The sequence below is a fragment of the Melanotaenia boesemani genome, chromosome 15, assembly GCF_017639745.1.
Source record: "Melanotaenia boesemani isolate fMelBoe1 chromosome 15, fMelBoe1.pri, whole genome shotgun sequence".
NCBI lineage: Eukaryota > Metazoa > Chordata > Actinopteri > Atheriniformes > Melanotaeniidae > Melanotaenia > Melanotaenia boesemani.
In genome coordinates, this window is record NC_055696.1 from 9,913,537 (window position 1) to 9,932,457 (window position 18,921).

Genomic DNA, 18,921 nt, shown 5'->3' on the forward strand with positions numbered 1-18,921 from the left:
ACTTTTGCAGTAAGACCTACGCTCTTTTACTGGATGATTTTAAATGTAAAAACTTGTCGATTGAATCTGTTAAAAAATACGAATATTTGATTTACGCTGTCTCTGTTGGTTAATATTTAGTTTGCTTCTTGACATCTAACGCAGTGGATCCTACGGAGCCCCACAGGGGTCACGGGATTTTTATCTATCTATCTATCTATCTATCTATCTATCTATCTATCTATCTATCTATCTATCTATCTATCTATCTATCTATCTATCTATCTATCTATCTATCTATCTATCTATCTATCTATCTATCTGTCTGTCTATCTGTCTGTCTGTCTGTCTGTTTGTTTGTTTGTTTATTCTTTTGTGTTACCTCGCAAAAAATCCTGTTAAAGCCGTTTTGCTTATTTTCTTTAGGTGTGTCTGGTTTGCATCTGTCCCTCTGAGCATCAAGTCCTCATAACGCGTACATACACCTCATATGTCCACGTTAACAGAGGAAGTTGTAACATGGTGCTTTAAATGAATAATTACAAGTGCAGACAAAGAGGTTTGCTGTATCAGAAACGGTATCAGGCATCTTGCTTTTTTGGCTGCTTGTGTTTAGACTGTAAAGTGAGATTGATGCGATGTATTGGCCATTTAATAAAATCCAATTTACATTCATTTTCTATGAATTATTTACAGCTAACAAGGCTATTTGTATTTAAAAAATCATAATATACGTGATGCTGGCTTCTCTTGAAGATCTTCTGGCTCGAAAACGATTCTTTAAATTCTTTCTTAGACTATTTCGGCTACACTCTGCCTCAGAAGCGTCATCTGACCGCTGTAACGTGTCATTCATCAGCTGTTATTCATAGACACGACCAACCTGACGGACCTGACATCACCCAGGTTGCCCTCACCACCTGATGGTGTCTGTGCGAAAGCCCTCTTTTCAGATAGTACTCTGCCAGTCCAGATGCTTTTCATCCTCTGCATAACACATGCTGGAAATTAAGCAGTCCTTTACAATCATGAAAGGAGGTAAGGAAATTAAAAATTAGTAGTAGGGTAAGTTGGAAATGCTGCATGGCATCTCATCTCTGAACAGCATTCCATTAATTTATTATTTATTTATTTATTTATTCAGTTTTTTGTAAAAGATCCATACGCTATTCATTTGAAAGCAAGAGAAAACCTTCATAATGGATGTCAGATGCAGTTGATTTTCACAACTTCCTTTAAAACTATTTTCACACTTTATTTTTAACCTTTCTCTCATGAGAAAGGGTTTTTAATAGTGTATGTGAATTCACAACAGAAGTTCACGCTATTTTTTATAAATAGGCAGCAAACTATTACACGTCCTCTAGTGGCTGTATCCAGCTCAATTTGTGAAATTCCTCTTATTGGCCATTGGGGGGCGGCGGTGAGCTGATGTTGGGTTGTTTTTAGCATGACAGTGCTAGAAATTTCTATTAGGTCACAAATTTACCAGGGGATGGAATGCAGCGATACTGTGTGAACAGGAGGTTGGATTTCTGCTTTGTCACTTGACAAAGCAGAAAAGAAAAATATTTTTAAGCTTTGAGCTTTTTAATCATCAGCATAGGAAAGCAATAAATATTGTTTTCCCTTCAAATCCTCCTTAAGGCAGCTTGAGAAAACTACATATTTTATGATGACTCACAAGACTTGGATCAAATCAGAGCTCTTGTGAGTGCTATGTAAATGGTCATTTGTTTTCCTAGCACTTTTGGAAACATTATATACAGAGGGTGTTTTGTATGGATTATTCTTTTTCTACTTCTTTGTGTTTTTAGATTTTTTTTTTTTTCCATTTTTTTGCTCTTTTTACATGTAGGAATTCTCTCTATATTTGTTTCTGGTTTCAAACTTTTCTTGCTGAGCTACATAATACTTCATTTTTTACTTTTTTGCCACACCTGACCAAAGTCTTTTGCATCACTAATTAAATTTAAAAACATACACAATTTTCAGTTCCTTTTCAAGAACACATACTTTTAGCTTAGATATAGTAACTAATAACTGATCAGTAGATTATCTGTTTATTAGGCTCTACGAATGTGAATTAGCTTGATTTTGTACCTTGTTTGTTATATGAAATAGTACCATTCATTTATTAATTATATGCTGTTTTAATAAAAAAAAATTATAAATCTTAGTGCACAAATTCATCTTGTGCAATTTGATCGGCTCATATTGCTAAATGTATTTTATTCTCCAGACCATCAGACAAAACTATCAGCAGTAATAATATTTATCTTTATTCTCTTGATATAATTTAAGCTAAGTCATTGTATGACAGCATATCCATGAGGACAGATATTTGCTCTTTGCACAGATCAAACTGTCTCTTTGGGAGTCAATTAGAAGAGCAAATAGAAATCAGAAGGAAATTCACCAACTGAGACATGAAGGGCAAATCAGGACAGGAGGACTCAGGAAATGAGACAAAAGTAAGGGGACAAAGGAGGAATGAGACAGGATGATAACATCCTGATGATAAAACCGATGACCAAGTTTTGCCTCAGCTCACACAAATACCCTTCCTAGCTCATGTCCTCTGTCAGGCACTGCAGTGTAGATGACGAATCAGCACTCTCTGGTCCACCTTCATCCCTCCCACTCTCTCTCCATCCCTCTGTATTGCTCCTGCCCTGTCAAAGAAGGGAGATACTCTGCAGCGTTGCACGCTGAGACGACTACCAGCTGCTGCTTACCCCCTCAACCGGAGCAGACCACGCAGGAAGGAGCTGCTGGGTCATTCAGCCGTGAGGGAAGGTAGGACTCCTTAGAGGTGTTTAGTTGTAGCATGGACAGCAAATACAAGGAGTAATGTCACATCCAGATGATATGGAACAGGCTAGAACATCTAGCTACAAGGACATGAAGAAGAGAGTGCATATGTCTAGATAGATGGGTAAGCATCGGTGTGAACTTAACATGAGGACTGTAATATTTGGTTTTGGACACCATACTGTGTCAAGAGAATGGTCCGGTCAAATGGGAGTGGCAGCGTTCCGTCGTGTCGAGCCATTGTTTTTGTCCACATGTGGGTCACGTCCTGAATAAAGAGTATTTTTCCTTTATCTTTTGCTTTTGATTTTAAATTATGCTTATTATTTTCTGACGTTTCAATGTCTCTGTAAAGCACTTTGAATCACTCTGTTGTGGATTTGTGCTACACAAATAAACTTGCCTTGCCTACATGAAGAGCAGTTTTGATGGAAGCATCTTAAAATTTTTCATTTGTTATTGCTGTTTTGTTATCCTTTAGAATCGTTTTGCACCATTTTGTTTGTCTGTGCTGTAAATGCCTGCATGAGTTCATCCTAAAATTACCCAACATACATTTTTTTCTCTCTTATTTGTCTCATAGTTGGATGGGCACTTCTCCATCATGTTCAAGTCTCTGTTTGTATGTGGAGTGCTGGGAGGTAAGAAGGCAACACAGAATAAAGTTTGAAGTCAAATATATCTGCAGACATGTCCTCTCACATAATATGCCCTCTGTGTCTCACCTCAGTACTGCTGATCCCAGTACAATCTGAGCTTATATCAGTCTGTGTTGAGGATGACGACGACCTGAGAGTGGACTGTCTGATCGAGCCTAGGCCCAACAAAATAGCCAGCTATGAGTTTTCTTGGTCCTCCGGAACCAAAGAGGCACTCATTAACACCAACGTGTCTGGTTCATCAGCAGAGGTGCAGTTCAGAGACAAAAGTGAAGTAGTGGAGCTGGAGCCTCACGGCTACAGAATGACTCTTTCTGGCTTCAAAGACACACTCCCGCATAACACCACGTACATGTGTAAAATATCTGGGGTCGTTGGAAGTGTCAATGTGGAGAAAGGTAGGTGAGATAGTAGGGATGTGAATGATTAATGGAAGACAATCCCAAGAGGTTTTACAATGTTTGTGTCCCTGCTTTTCTTCCTGTGTAGATCACCTTTTGCCGTGCTCGGCTGTGAGCATGTTTCTGAAGACTTCCTGGTCCTGGATTGGTTGTTTGCTCCTCTTCCTCTATTACTCACAGTGCTACAAAATAATAAACTATTGAAACAGAAACACTTAAGCTTGTACACATCTAAGCACTCTTCTGCTTCTATCTACATCCATTAACATTGACAGAATCTCTTGCTGCTTTCACTCACCATCTTGTTTTTCCCTTCTGAAAATGCTGACAGTTTTAAAGTATTTACATGGATGATTACATGAATATTTAGAGGCCTTTTGTGTCAGAAATGCAAGCACTTTATGTGAATGAATGCACTAAATAAAATATAATTTTGAGAAACATACAGCTTGTGTTATTTTAATAAATGTGAAGTCAGCCATTGATGTGCTCTGTATATAATGTTGAAGAGACAATGAGCACTGATTATATAATGTAGGAGGAGCAAATTAATGAACATTTCCTGACCAGCAATGGCCTTAGATTAAAATATTTTAGTTAGTTAGTTAGTTAGTTAGTTAGTTTAATATGTCAATTAGTCACCTATGTTACTCCAGAAAACTATGTGGCCTACAGCAACAACAATCACTTTCAAACATCAGCCATTTGTTTTACATATAGACTCTAGAGCTAGCTAAAATATTTTTACGCAGAAATCAGAAAGTCTCTTTCTAATAAACAGGGTCCTGTTTATGAGAGAGAAAATCTTACTGGGAAAAAAACATTAAAGGAGCAGCATAACCCTTTAAGGCACAAAAAATGGGGGAAAAAATTTTGTTTTTATTTTATCTGAAGTCTTTATTTGGCCATTTAAAAATGTAAAGGAAATAAATTAACTAACTGATTCTTGCTGCTAAAAGATAGCTGGTATGTTCTCAGCCAAATGGAGCTGACCAAATTGGAAAAAAAAAATGTGTTGCTAATGTTAACTTTCATGCAGAATTTGATCATCTATTATTTATATCATATATTAAAATCTGTATCAGCAAACATTTTCATATCAATGCATCCCTAGAAAAAAATTAACACTTGATTTAACTATAACATCATTTGATCATAATCATCTGAAATGATTTTATATCATTTGAACATCAGCTGATTCTTACCATGGATTGGAAGTAGATTAATTTTTATAAGCTTAGTCAGTAACAGTACATAAACAAAACTGAGGTGCTTTTAACCATTTGAACATTACACAAAAGTGAAGTTTTACCTGGATTAAAGATGCACAGGCAAGAGTAGTGGCAGTAAATAACTATTAAAGTGATTCAGTCATGTTAGGCATTCACAGTCAACATGGTGCATAATGTAGGTTTAAAATGGTTGTAAATAGAAAAGTCTTCATCAAGATGTAGAGAGTGCCTTTGAAGGATAATGAATATAAGTTAAAAATCATTTAATAACTGGAAAAAAAAATCGGGTAGACTGAATTTCATTCTAAAAGAGTCCACAGTCCAGGACAGGTGCAGAGACTTGTTATGAAATCTTGCTGCAATGGGCAGGAATTCCTTCTACATTTGTCCTTACAAATGAAGAAGCCTCTGTTGGAAGATAGCCTGCTCTCATTTATTAGCGGTTTAGGCAAATTGTATGAAATGTTGTCCATTATTCATTATGTTTAACAGCTTGTATGACATTCTTAATTCTACAATCAGATTTCGGGGATCCAGATATGTTTCACACTAAACTGGTGGTTCAAAAGATGCAGAGACTAACATACAGGTCGAGTTATTTGGTGTCTGTTTGAACTGCCATTCTTGACCCTCGGCGTCTTCCGTAGTTTTAGACAACACACGAAGATGGCTGCTTCCACTAGTAGCAGTAAAGTAGCGGAGCTTACTAAAGCTGAGTACCTAAAACGTTATTTATCAGCTGACGAAGGCTCAAAAAAATCTAAAGTGAAGATAAAAAAGAAACGACCCAAGGTTCCTGAAAGAGGGTAATTGGATGAGAACGTTTTATTTATGCTGCCCCAGGTCGATGGTGTATGTGCTAACTGTTAAGCTAGTTACGGTCTCTTGATGTTTAACGTTCCTCATTGTGTTTGACTGTTATTTAACTTTAAATATCCTTCCCAATTCAAGACTTAAAATAGTAGACGATGACATAGACTGGAGACAAATGGTCAACGAACCGGCAGAAGTTGAAGAAGATGAAGAAGAGGCTCCTGTGGTAAGCACCTTCAAAACGTTAGCTTGCATGCTAACCTAAGTCAATTCATTCAGTCATCTCGATCAGCCCGTTGACTTCGTTACGCACAGATTAAACAGTGCCATCAGCTTCGGTTATAAATACCCAGGTTTTCACCTAGGATTCTTTGCGTTGTTTACTGACTTTTCATGTGATAGTTTTCTAAACCTGTAGTGATATCCCAACAAAAAAACGTGTTCGACCTAAGTTTATAGAATCCAAAGGACAAATCCTGCCTGTTGAAAAGCTAAATTTATCTACCTGGGATTATTTTCCATCCTTGTCAAATCCTAGATACGTCATCACATAAATTCATTTTGTAGGCCCCTCCTAAACCCCCAGCACATAAGCAGCTCGGTGACTGATCGATCCATCTAGGATACATCAGTCAGAATAGGTGCTGACTGTTTCTTTTAAACTCCAGGAGAAGAAGATAGCTGTTACTTTTTATTCTATAATGTATATGTGATTTGATTGATTAATGTGTGCCGTTGCTCCCACTATTGTACAACAATTGCCCCATTGGGGACAAATAAAGGGATTGATTCATTGATAATAACTTAATTCTCTTTTAAATTTATTTCTTACTTAGATTGCTGAGATCATTGATGATCGACCAGAGGAAGTAAAACAGATGGAAACCTTTAGGACCAGCAACAGATGGAAAGTAGTTGGAGGTAATTGTGAAAGAAAGATCATTTGTTCTGCTGTCATACAAGATTGTTATTTACTTTATGTGTCCTTTGCTGCAGCGGATGATGATATAGACAAAGATGATGAAAAAGGAAGCGAGCATATGGAACTTCTGGCATCAAGCAGAATGCACCATGACTCACCAGAGGCTTCATCAAAAGGAATTGGGCACAATTCTCCAGTCAGAAAAAAACGCCACGACTCGCCAGACATATCTCCTCCAAGGAGAAGCCGCCATGACTCGCCAGATTTGTCACCTTCGAGGCAACATTCAGGGAAGCCAGGGAAGGTGCGTAGTAAAGGTGAGTAGTAAGAGGGTTGGTTGTTTGTTTGTCTGTTTTTGTTTTTCAAGTCATAATCTAATTCCCTAAAGATAATACAAGGTGTTATCAATACAATTCAAAACTACTCAACACTAACCAGAAATACTCCAGCATTCCAAACAAAAATTTTAAAAAAAGGCTTGATAAGATAATGAGATGTCACTCTAAAATAGAATTGTCTAAATCTTTTTCCACATATCATAGAAAGACTTTCTGTTTGCGTACTAAAAAGACTTTTGACCAAATAGTTGACATTTAACTATTTGGGTTTCAGATTCATCTCCTGCCAGAAGGAAGCCCGGCTCGTCACTGTCTAGTAAAAAAACTTCCCCGAATCGGTCACCTCTGGCTAAGAGGGGTCAAAATAGACATGATTCCGATTCCGATCAGTCACCCCCACGGAAAAAGCCCTTAACCCGGGAAGCATCAGACTCAGACCAATCTCCTCCCAGGAGGCATTCAAAAACAAGACGAGGTTCTGATTCTGACCAGTCTCCACCCAGGAGGCGGCCGCATGTTAAAAAGGATTCAGATGGAGATTTATCGCCACCTCGTAGACCTGGTCATTCACAGGTGAATAAACTGCATAATTTGAGAGATTCAAGATAATCTGTTTCACCAGAAATTTCAAAGTGTTTTGTTGTTTTCAGGACAAGAGGATGCTTTCTGGTGGAAGAGCAGGTCTGGTTTCTGTCGAAGTTTTAAGAAAAGAGCAAGAGGAAAACCGCCGAAGAGAAAAAAAAAATCAACCACTAGAAGGTTAGCTCAGTTTTTTCCTTTCTACAGTAGGTTGTATAACACACTAGGCTTAGCATCTCTTGATATCTTACTGTCTAATGTTGAATTTGGATTATAAATTTCTCTAATCTAAGGGATTTTTTTTTTTTTTTTTTCCCCACGACTTTTCTGTTTTGAATAGATGACTCTCGCAATGCTCAGACGGTGTTCCGAGACAAAAGCGGTAAAAGGAGGGATTTGGATTCAGAGAGGGAAGAACAGAAGAGGAAAGCTGGAGAAAAGGCAGCAAAAGATGAGAAATATGCCCAGTGGGGGAAAGGGTAATTGCAAAACCATGACACATCTGAAAAGTTTGATGTGGGACTTTTTTGTAGACATGAGAGTTGAAATGTGTTATATGCTCCATTAAATATCAAAATGTGTGTGTGTAGATTGGCACAAAGCCAGATGCAGCAGCAGAAACTTGAGGATGCGATGCATGAAGCCCAGAAGCCGTTGGCACGTCACTACGACGACGAAGATCTTGACCGTATGTTGAGAGAGCAAGAGAGGGAAGGGGATCCCATGGCTGCGATGCTCAGGCGAAAAAAGGACCGCAACACAAAAGCACAAGGTTTTAAACATCAATCTAAATGTTTTATTGTATTTATAGTTACTTAAACAGGCAAATCTAAGGGGGGTCAGTAAAAGAAGGGATTTGGATTCTCTTGGATACTCTTTGTCCATGAATTGCAAAGTAATTGTTCCTTAAAGTATACATTTTAAAGTGTGTTTTTATTAGCAGATAAACCTCGATATAACGGCCCTGCACCACCTCCAAATAGATTCAATCTTCAACCAGGTTATCGCTGGGATGGAGTCGACAGGTACAGTTTATAATCATTTTACGGAGTTTTGGCTCCTTCGCTGAATTGAGCCTCCCTGAGTGCTGTGATGCATCAAATTAAAGATGTAGTTTCAGATGTTAGTGCAGATTTACCAATGGTATTTCATTTGTGTCTCACAGGTCAAATGGATTTGAACAGAAGCGATATATGCGGATAGCTGATAAGAAAGCCGTCCAGGAGGCAGCATATAAATGGAGCGTGGAGGACATGTAGAGGCTCTGGAAACTGATGAATCAGGAACAGACTGCTTGTCGTCTACATTTTCTTTGCTGTTAGAAAAGTTGTAGATGAAACACACCCACCCAACAGAGTTTATATTTTGAAATTAGACTGATGTTTTTGTTAATCTTTAAAAACAGTTTGATATTGTACGATAGACAACATATGAAACTGTAAATAGTAGAAATGTGACAGCATTTTAATGATTTTTGTTATAACAGAGACAGTGTGGAGCCCAAGCAAATGTGTATTTCACTGTTTTATTAAATAATGTTTTGTAACATTTTGTGCCAAGATTGTTTATCTAACTCGGAGGACTCTGGAAATTACAGGATAAGGGTTCACACTCAGTCATTCATGTTATTGAGCTTAAACTAAATGTGGACTGTTATGGGAGTTCTCATTTATTAGTTATATATTTTGTATTTTTAATACAATAGTAGGGTTGGAATATGGGAAAGTGGTTCCATTTCTCTGTATTGTGCATTGCAAAGACCATGGTAAGATGCATACTGGATTACTGGTCAGACTTACTACTAGTGTCAATGGAGACACAACATTGAGTTGATGGAAGCTACAGAGTAAGTATTGAACTCAGTCTGGGTTCAGCAGGAGACACGACTATCAATGAATGGTAATTTAACTAACCTGAGCTAAACCATTTCCTCATCTTTCATTTACACACTTTGATTTAGCTGTTTATGTTAAGCCAAGATGTGCACACTTTTGGAGGGAAAAAGGGGGGGTTGTTGACCCTATACAATGTCAATAAAAACACATTAGACATGACAGTTACAGTTTTGTAATGAAAAAAACTCACGAGTAATTAAAGCTTATATAACTAAAAAACTAAAACTGATTTGTTAAGGAAACTTTTTCCAGGGCTGATGCTTTTTTTTTTTTTTTTTTTTTTTTTTTTTTTTTTAAATCTTTTTTTCTTGTCAGCGTAACCAACCCACTACTGCTGCTTTCATACTTGAACTTTATATCACTACTTATACTTATGTATTTGTAAATTATTAGGAGTTTTTACAGAGAACTCAACATATAGCTGTGTTTTTAAACTATTTGCTTTGGCTTGCATTATAGAATTTTTCATCTCTTTAATATTTTAGGTATATGTATTCCAGCCTTTTTCTGGATTTTTGAGCACTTCTCTACCTACCTGGTTGAGATCTCATGGAGTAGAGATTTTATATTTCAAGGGACTACCTGGTTTAGTAAAAGTGGGATATATAAAGAAAATGCAATGATGTCAATAAAACCCATCCAACCATTTTCTGTACCGCTTAATCCAATTCAGGAAAGCTGGAGAGTATCCCAGCAAATAGGCGAGAGGCGGGACGCACCCTGGACAGATCGCCGGTCCATCGTAGAGCCAACAGACAGACAACCTTTCATGCTCACACTCACTCTTAGAGAGAATTTAGTGTGATCAATTAACCTAACATTCATTAAAACCCTTTATTCATATTTGCATTTTTGTACTACACGCACAAAGGACATCTCATACACTTAAAGCAAATGCAAACTAGGAAAAGTACTCCATTAAAGTCCACGGAACGTCCACAGAGATAGGAACCCTTATAAGACAGAGATGAGCTTGTTTCTTTACGGAATGTTTTTGTCGATACACGCGGAACTTGCGGATAGAAAAAGACTTTGCAGTGGTAGAAATGTTTTATGTTTTTCATTTACTTTATAACTAACCGTTGACAAATGTAAAGTGACACTGAAAACAACTTCTGAAACCCACTCGACATTTGTTGCTTCACTCTGGCTAAAATGGCTGAATGGTGTCCAATAGCGAAAGTTTATGACCCGTTGAAAGCTGGCAGCATCGACGGCACAGATGTGGAGCCCCACGACCGGGCGGTATGGAGAGCCATGTGTGCCCGGTACAAGCCCAACAAAGGCGTTGCTGGAGACCCACTGCTCACACTGTTTGTTGCCCGCTTGAACCCCCAAACAACCGAGGATAAATTGCACAACGTATTCTCCAAATACGGAGGCATTCAGCGGCTTCGATTGGTGCGGGACGTCGTCACTGGTTTCTCCAAAGGATATGCATTCATTGAATATAAGGAGGAGCGGTCCGTGACCCGGGCCCGCCGGGACGCAAACAAACTTGTTGTTGACCAGCACGAAGTGTTTGTGGATTTCGAACAGGAGAGAACCCTGAAGAGATGGGTACCACGGCGTCTCGGTGGTGGGCTGGGAGGGAAAAAGGAGTCTGGACAGCTTCGTTTCGGCGGCAGGGACAGACCTTTTCGTAAACCCATTAACCTCGGGTCCGGTCCGGCGCAGAAATGGGGCGGTGATGGGGGTAGGGACAAGGATAGAGCAGGGGCAACATACCGGGAGGACCGCCACCGACAAAGAGAGTTTGAGTGGGGCAGCCGAGAGAGGAGAGATTACCGTGGCAGAGAGAGGGAAGACCGGAGGCATCGAGACAGGAGATGAGATGTATCGAGATCAAAATTGCTTTTTTAAACAAGCCTGTGACTTACATTTTTAACAATTTTGCACGTGGTCTTTAATTTTTTTTTTAAAGTGGATAGTTAAGAACAAAAGTGCAACACTTTAGTAGACTGGGGGATATATTTTATGTTTGCCTGGGCAATGGAAATAAGGCTATAGATTTTCACTTTCATTATTTAATGTTCTTTTGATCATTTTAAATGGCAATTACATCTTCAGCTGCCATTTCCAGCATTATTTTGGACAGTCTAATTTGTTTGATGACTGGAAGTGCAAACTGGCCAGTAAAAAAATAGTGATATTCATTTGTCTGTGAAAATTTCCCCTCTTCATTATTTTGTCTGTTACAGTGTTGATGTCAAATCAAATTGAATCTTCCAATCGTTAAAGACTGTGTGACTGTTAGAGCAATCAAATGTTTTATTACATATTGTTGCACATTAAAGGGCTTGTAAATCACATGCTTCTTTTTCCATGACTACAAACTTTCCTGTTTTGTTACAGTCTTTTGGATGGGCATTTTAATAATATAACCTCCATTTAAATTTGAAGTTTTTGCCTATATTGTTTCTGAAATATTATACTTTGTTGGAAAATATGTTAATACATAATGGGGGTTCTTTTGACATTGATACATGAGTATGGAAGCCAAGAGGTACAGATTACAATAAAACAAGGCAAAACAGTAAAGTTTTAGAAAGCAAAAAAGGAAATCTTGACAACAAAACAGTAGTGTTTAAAAGTGATGAACAGCTAAAGCAGCTTTATTTTCTTAAATAACCTTGCATTCTTAAATGTTTTGTAAAAAAAAAAAGACAGATCACCATTTATGCTCACATTTTTTTCAAGTAAGACTCATTCCTGTTTCTTTCACTGTTGGGATTAATAAAGATCCTCTTGATTAACAGTGCAATAGGAATACACAGCAGTGGTTAAAGCAACCACTTTATCTCACTGCTGCAGGTCACTTACTGTATAATTGCAGACCCTTGTGAGAAGGTGTCATTTCTCTTTTGATGCCTAGCTTCCCAAAAGCCTACCATTACTCTCTCTCCATGTCGAATATATGTCTGTCATTGATCATTGCAAAAGATCACTGTAGTTTGATGACAGTAAGTACATTTTTCTGGTAAATGTCAAACAAATCTGTTTAAAATTTTATGATAAATCAAGGATAAATAATTCCTATTTGTAGAATTTAGTATTTACTTTTTCTTGCACTCATTAAGTAATAATCACAATCACAATTGAATATTTATTTATTAATCATGTTTAAAATGACATGCCAAAAGAGAGTCTGAGGTGAAGGCATCACCTCCTTGTCAAAAGCTTTTTGTTGGACCAGCTTACTTCTCATATATTTGCCGATTTACACTCCCAGCTCAGATTTGGTGTGTGGATAAAGCTGCTCTCAGCCTGCCAGCATGCCTGGTGTTCTTGATGGGGTGGGCTGGGTATGCATCTCTTTGGACTGTGCTAAACTCGATCCTGTGAATCAGAACACACACATACTGTATGAGCTGCTTTCTACATGTAGCTGCAGGGCACTATGATGTTAATAAACACACCTGAAGGCGGGGTTGATGCCGATGTTGTCGGGCTGTGGGAGGGCAGGTGTTCGCCTCATGCGACAGGAGGACGGAGGAGGGAAATCCTTCTGATACTGAGACTTCATTTCTGTTGTATGTTCTTTGTTGTACGCAGATGGTGTCTTAGAGTGTGTGTCGATGCCTTCTTGCTCATCCCCTTTTGTTTGTATGGCCCTGTTGCTGTTTCCTTTTCCTGTTTGTCTTGAGGATGTGGGATGAGGATGGAATGACTCCTGCTGTGTGCTCAAGGTTGTACGGTCTCCTAAAGGACAAAAATAACTTATTTAAGGTTCTCATTCCATTAACTAGTAATGAAATATCCTATTAAATAACCACATAACAGGTAGACTGTTCCACTTCTGAAAGTCACTCCTTAATTAACTCAAAGCTTTTTTTTTCTGCTGCAGTTTTATATCCTATCAAACAGTTTGTCATAGAGAATCACTTTCTTTAAATATCACCCAGTCTGCTTTTATTTCAGTAATTTCTTTTTTAATATTTAGTTATAACATTTTAATCACAGACTGGTAATGTCTGGAAAAAATTCACAACAACACATACAGACCATTTCACAATGAGGTTCAAACCATTCATATGATGAGAGAATAGAACCATAACTTGAGAGATTTTGCCAATAACATGTTAAAAATCTAGAAATATTCTTGAACAGATGAAATTGTACGGAGAAGGTTTGGAAAAACTCGTCATCTTCTGTGAAACACATAAAGGATTCAGATGAATTCTGAAGTGTATAGGGATATTTTGTCTGCTGGGATTCTGCCAAGGCACTCCAGAAGTTTTTAGAGGTAGATAAGTGGGAAATCCTTTAGACAAGTTAGTTACATGATCTCAACATGAATGAGCTCCATTTACAGTTTGTTTACTGTAAAGTCACAAAGACTGCTGTAAAGGACTGACAAAGAATCACAAAAGAGGAACCCCAGTTGTTGGGATATCCACATACCAGGAAGCCATAGCTTGCACAGGATTCTTCACAAAATATTTAAATTAGTGTTTGATTTATATTAATATGTTCAACTCTTTATCTTAAAAAACTAAAGAGCTGTAATTCCCAAACAGTACTACTAATTACCTGATATTCTACATTTAATAATATAATTTTTTTTAGTGCTTTTCAATGTACCATGTGTCCTCAGAGATGTAACTCAAAGCTTTACACTGAATTCATTAAACAAAAAAAATCATGAACAACTTCACTCATCTCATCCCAAAATATTTTCTCAAAATCCAGATATTTCTACTAAACAAAACACTTCAACCAACTAGTCTATATATTTAGCACTGAAGTGTCCCCAAGTCTTCAGAAATGTAACTCAGAGTTTATCGGGAAGAAGATAAGACTAATTTAATCTCCAGGCTCAGATAAGACTGCAGACCTTTGCCTCTGTTTCGTTGTGGGGCAGATCTGAAACTGAATGCCTCTCGAGATGTGGTCTCCATCTTTACAGGTGTGTCTGGGTAGAGGAGAAATCCTAGGGATGTAACAAGGAGGATAAAAAACTGGACGTTAAAAGTGCTTGCTTCAAAAAACACGAGTTCACTGTACGATTGTTTTTTAAAAACCTTGTCAGCAGTTGTTTTCTGTTTAACACAGATATGGAAAAATCTGAGTTCAGTCATAGCAGATATGCTGATATCCTTCCAATCAGGCATATTTAATATTGTGTTTTAGCAGATGAAACCTCAAGAAACATTTTAGCTGGTCGTTATGGTTGGTGGTTATAGTCATGGTTCATTTAGGCTCATACTTTGAACACAGTTGCTCTCACAGGACTGATTTAAGTGATAAGAAGGTTTACTTTTGTATTTGAATTAAAATGTTACTGAAGCAAGTTAAAAAATTATAATTACACTACTGTTCAAAAGTTTGGGGTCACTTTGCCATTGAATTCAATAGGGAAGGGACCCCAAACTTTTGAACAGTAGTGTACATGTTGTTATTTCTGAATTTGGTAATTGTTTATTTTACATGCATTAGCTTAATTTTATTGGACAGGTCTGTTTTTTTCAGTCACTAAGAATGAGAATAGGTCATGAGAGTTCTAATACATGACTCACTTTGAAGGCAGCTAGTTCTATCTGAAACACATTATCATGTAGCATTATTGTTCTCAGATTACATAAATCTGATAATAGACTGGTAACATGTACATAGATTTTTAGAATACCATATTTTAGAAGTGCATTTAAACACATCAGATCAGACTATTAAATTTTACTGATTACTCCCAGATATCTGATTTTGATGATCATGTAAACGGGCTCATTGTATTTAACACCCTAAATTTCCTGATAACACAATCATTTAGCCCATTAAATTTAACGGTGACTGCACATCAACAGCTTCACCTGTTGCTGGCTTTAAATGAGAGGTTAGGATTTACCTGCCACTGTTGGCGGCTCCCCCCTGTAGGGTCGACTGCGCAGAAAGAATTCATGGTAGCAACGGGGCTGTTGCAGGTGGGCATTTTCAAAGAACATTTTGTTTGATGGCTCCTGGATCACTGGCTTTACCAGATGCTCTAAATGTCTAGTGTCTGGTACAAGAAATACAGAAATATTACAAACTGAATATGCATTTAGTAACAATAGAAAGAACGAAAGCCTGCCACAAGCCTGAGAAGTGAGCCAACTTCTTGTGTTTCAAACAATCACTGAGCGGCTCAGCATTAGAACAGCTCTAAGAACAGTTTTTACTTTCTCGCTTACCTTTTATGTGGGAAATACATGAGATGTCTGCAGTGTTTTGTCTGTACTGTCTGCATTTTTCTGCATTGAGTGTAAGGTAATACACAGAGCTAAATAAAGCTTGTTGACTGCAGTAGTCATGGTGCTCCATTCTTCCCCTGTGAGTGGCAGATAGACTAGTAACCAGCTTTAACAATAAAGCAGCAGGACCACCATGAAAGAGTTAAAACTCTGCAGGGGCAGCTTGGCTAAAAGAGAATATGAGCCAGTGTAAACATCCTATTTTATTACTATTTTCTGTTTAAATTAATGCTGAATGATCATTTTGATGAAGTTCTGGTTATACTTATATCAAAACAAATAACACATCTGAGAAAACTCTACTGCTTACTGTACTTTGCACCAGTGTAATTTCCCCACTGAGGGACTAATAAAGGGTTTCCTTATTCTTATTCTCTAGTGCTGAGCTGATCCTTGTTACCATGGTAACATAGATGTCTCACCTGATGACTCAAGTCAAATGGAGTTTTGCAAGTGCAATGAGGTGAAACTGGACTGAAGCACAGTTCTGTTTTGTCAAAAGAAAAAAAAAGAAGAAAAGAAAAGCACTTAATGGATGTATGTTGAGCTGTTTCCTTGGAGCATTTGGCTGATGTTCAGTAATGTGCTGTGTCTCTCAGTGTGTGTCCTCACCTGGCAAAAATCCCAGCAGTCTTTCTTTCACATTAGAGTGTCTGTTTTAGCCAGAGACTTTTCAAAGGTAACCTTAAAACAGTGTTAAATGTAAATTCATGTAACACACAGTCATCTGTAGTGAGATGTTTTTTTCAGACTTGTAATAATTGATTTTAATAATAAAGGTTTAACCACAGTTATGTGTAAAGGAAAGGACAGTATTACTAGATTAAAAGAAATATGTGGTCCTTTCAAGGTCTTAAAGTTAAGCAAATATAACCTCAAATGAACAACAGTCCACAAAATATGAAACTGTGTTAATTAACATTAATTTTACATAAACTATCCAAAATGCAGAAATTGTGAAAAGCACACAACATGATTTATTAGCTTATAGAACAGTCTTTAGTAGGAAAAACCTTAAGTAATCATTTTCGTCATGCTCTTGAGTTTTTGAAGTTTTTTGAGCACTTGTTGGACTTGACTGTTGGATGATGAATAATCTTTCTTACTGTACCCAAAAAGACTCCAAATTATTTGGAAATGGTACACAGCCCTTCCCAGATTGGCAAGTACAAAAATTAATTTTGTAAGATCCTTGCTGAGATCTTTCTTACTTGATTGTGTTAACATGCACCTGATCCAGAGCAGGAAACTGATAAAAACTTTAACTGTTATGTTAACACATATACTACCGTTCAAAAGTTTGGGGTCACTTTGCCATGGGATTCAATATTGAAGTGACCCCAAACTTTTAAACTGTAGTGTATTTGTCTTGATTACTTTTTTATTTGCTGAAGTTAAACAGCCAACATTGATGAGGAAACTGTTAAAACCGATGATTGGTATAAAAACATGTTTTTCCTTTTATCATCGAAGTGTAAGCGTTTGTGCAGCAGCGATAAAAGTCCTACAGCAGCATCACCCAAAATAAACTGTTGATAAAATAAATCATTGGCTTTTTCTTCACTTTTTTACATTAGATGATTACTTTAGTTGTAATAATCAGTTCAATATTTAATCAAATCTAGACCTAAAAAAAGTCTCAATTGTGCCCCCCTTTTCCTAGTCAGTGCTCCTGCCTGGCCCCCCATCAGAACTTTTCTAGACTCGCCCTTGCACAGCCCCTGCCAAAAACAATACTTTTGGGTAAATATGTGACGGTGTGAACCATTAACCGCTAGTTTCCTCCTTCTAAACTGAACGATAAACAAACGCAACAAGAGAGAAAAGCCGATCAGCTGATCACCGACAGCCGTTTGCATGTTCTTCCCTTGTATGCCTGGGTTCTCTCTGGGTACTCCGGCTTCCTCCCACTGTCCAAAGACATGCATGTTAGGTTAATTGATGACTCTAAATTTTCCCTAGGAGTGAATGTGAAGAGTTGTTTGTCCCTATGTGTTGGCCCTGTGATGGACAGGTGACCTTCTCCAGGGTGTACCCGGCCCTTCACCTGTTAATGCTGGGATAGGCTCCAGCTTACCCACGACCCAAATTGGACTAAGCAGCATATATATATACAAATTGTCTTTTTTGTGCACATATTTCAACCTAATGTCTCTATTATTCCTTGGGGCATTTTCGAGATAATCTAACTCTTACTTCAGTATTTTTTTCATAGGAACTTTTAATATATTAAATAGTATATATATAGTTGATATTTAAACTTTATATTTATTTGTTTATTTATTTATTTATTTATTTAGTTAGTTAGTTAGGTAGGTAGGTAGGTAGGTAGGTAGGTAGGTAGGTAGGTAGGTAGGTAGGTAGGTAGATGGTGAATTAAAAGTGGACTGGTGGTATGGTAACTTACATACATTCCTTACAGCTCATCATACTAGCTAAAATTATTCTCCGAACTTTATAGGCTATTGACTCTTCAGTTCCTGAGAGAGCTTTCACTTCAGATGAGAGTGAAACTGACATTTTGTTTTGAAACTTCAGGTCAGAACGTCCACATTAACCTTTTTTAGGGAACAGCACTTTGTGGCATACAGTTGGACAGTTTTTAGAACCCTTAATGCCCATTATTCATTTAGATTGTACTGTATAAATACCCCAAATCTCCTTAACATTCTGTAAATGTTCAAAGCTCTTTTAATTCATAACTAAGGTTTATGTTCAACTTCAAACAGTGGAGCTTCATATGCGTTTACTGACTGAAGTTCATTAGTGACCATAATTAAATTATTGGACATAATGAAAGCAGGTAAACAAGAGCAAAAGACCCAACATTTGATGTTTGGTGTAACAGTGAAAAACCAAACCGCGAGGCTGACATTGGGATCATGAGGATACAATTATTATATTATTATTATTATTGTTGTTGTTGTTGTTGTTGTTATTATTATGATTATTATTAATATTGTTGTTATTATTATGATTATTATTATTAGCCTATTTCAGATCACACCAGCAGGAGTCCCACTGTTCCCATAGTAACAGTAAGAACCATAGGTAGGAAA

General features: G+C 37.5%; 3 protein-coding genes across 5 annotated transcripts; 2 read left to right on the top strand and 1 right to left on the bottom strand.

Moving 5' to 3' along the window:
* The first annotated feature begins 5,708 nt into the window (after positions 1-5,708).
* On the top strand, positions 5,709-9,283 carry bud13 (BUD13 homolog). Of its 2 annotated transcripts, none has more exons than XM_042009331.1 (10): positions 5,709-5,891; positions 6,037-6,124; positions 6,735-6,819; positions 6,895-7,137; positions 7,433-7,731; positions 7,809-7,917; positions 8,078-8,216; positions 8,328-8,509; positions 8,678-8,762; positions 8,903-9,283. In XM_042009331.1, exons 1-10 carry the CDS (start codon positions 5,752-5,754, stop codon positions 8,994-8,996), a joined length of 1,464 nt encoding a protein of 487 aa, XP_041865265.1. In that variant the 5' UTR covers positions 5,709-5,751; the 3' UTR covers positions 8,997-9,283. The 2 variants fall into 2 exon arrangements, with proteins under 2 accessions (XP_041865265.1, XP_041865266.1); XM_042009332.1 differs by having other exon boundaries at positions 5,710-5,891; positions 8,681-8,762.
* A 1,318-nt stretch (positions 9,284-10,601) lies between these two features.
* Positions 10,602-11,942, top strand: snrnp35 (small nuclear ribonucleoprotein 35 (U11/U12)). Its single transcript, XM_042007496.1, has one exon. The coding sequence runs from the start codon at positions 10,788-10,790 to the stop codon at positions 11,463-11,465; it is 678 nt and encodes a 225-aa protein (XP_041863430.1). The 5' UTR covers positions 10,602-10,787; the 3' UTR covers positions 11,466-11,942.
* Positions 11,943-12,778: 836 nt separating this feature from the next.
* Positions 12,779-15,932, bottom strand: si:dkeyp-69c1.9. Of its 2 annotated transcripts, XM_042008662.1 has the most exons (4): positions 15,478-15,932; positions 14,470-14,565; positions 13,052-13,334; positions 12,779-12,971 (listed from the first exon to the last, which is right to left on the bottom strand). In XM_042008662.1, the coding sequence occupies exons 1-4, from the start codon at positions 15,572-15,574 to the stop codon at positions 12,866-12,868; spliced, it is 582 nt and encodes a 193-aa protein (XP_041864596.1). In that variant the 5' UTR covers positions 15,575-15,932; the 3' UTR covers positions 12,779-12,865. The 2 variants fall into 2 exon arrangements, with proteins under 2 accessions (XP_041864596.1, XP_041864595.1); XM_042008661.1 differs by lacking the exon at positions 15,478-15,932 and having other exon boundaries at positions 14,470-14,916.
* Positions 15,933-18,921: the final 2,989 nt, after the last annotated feature.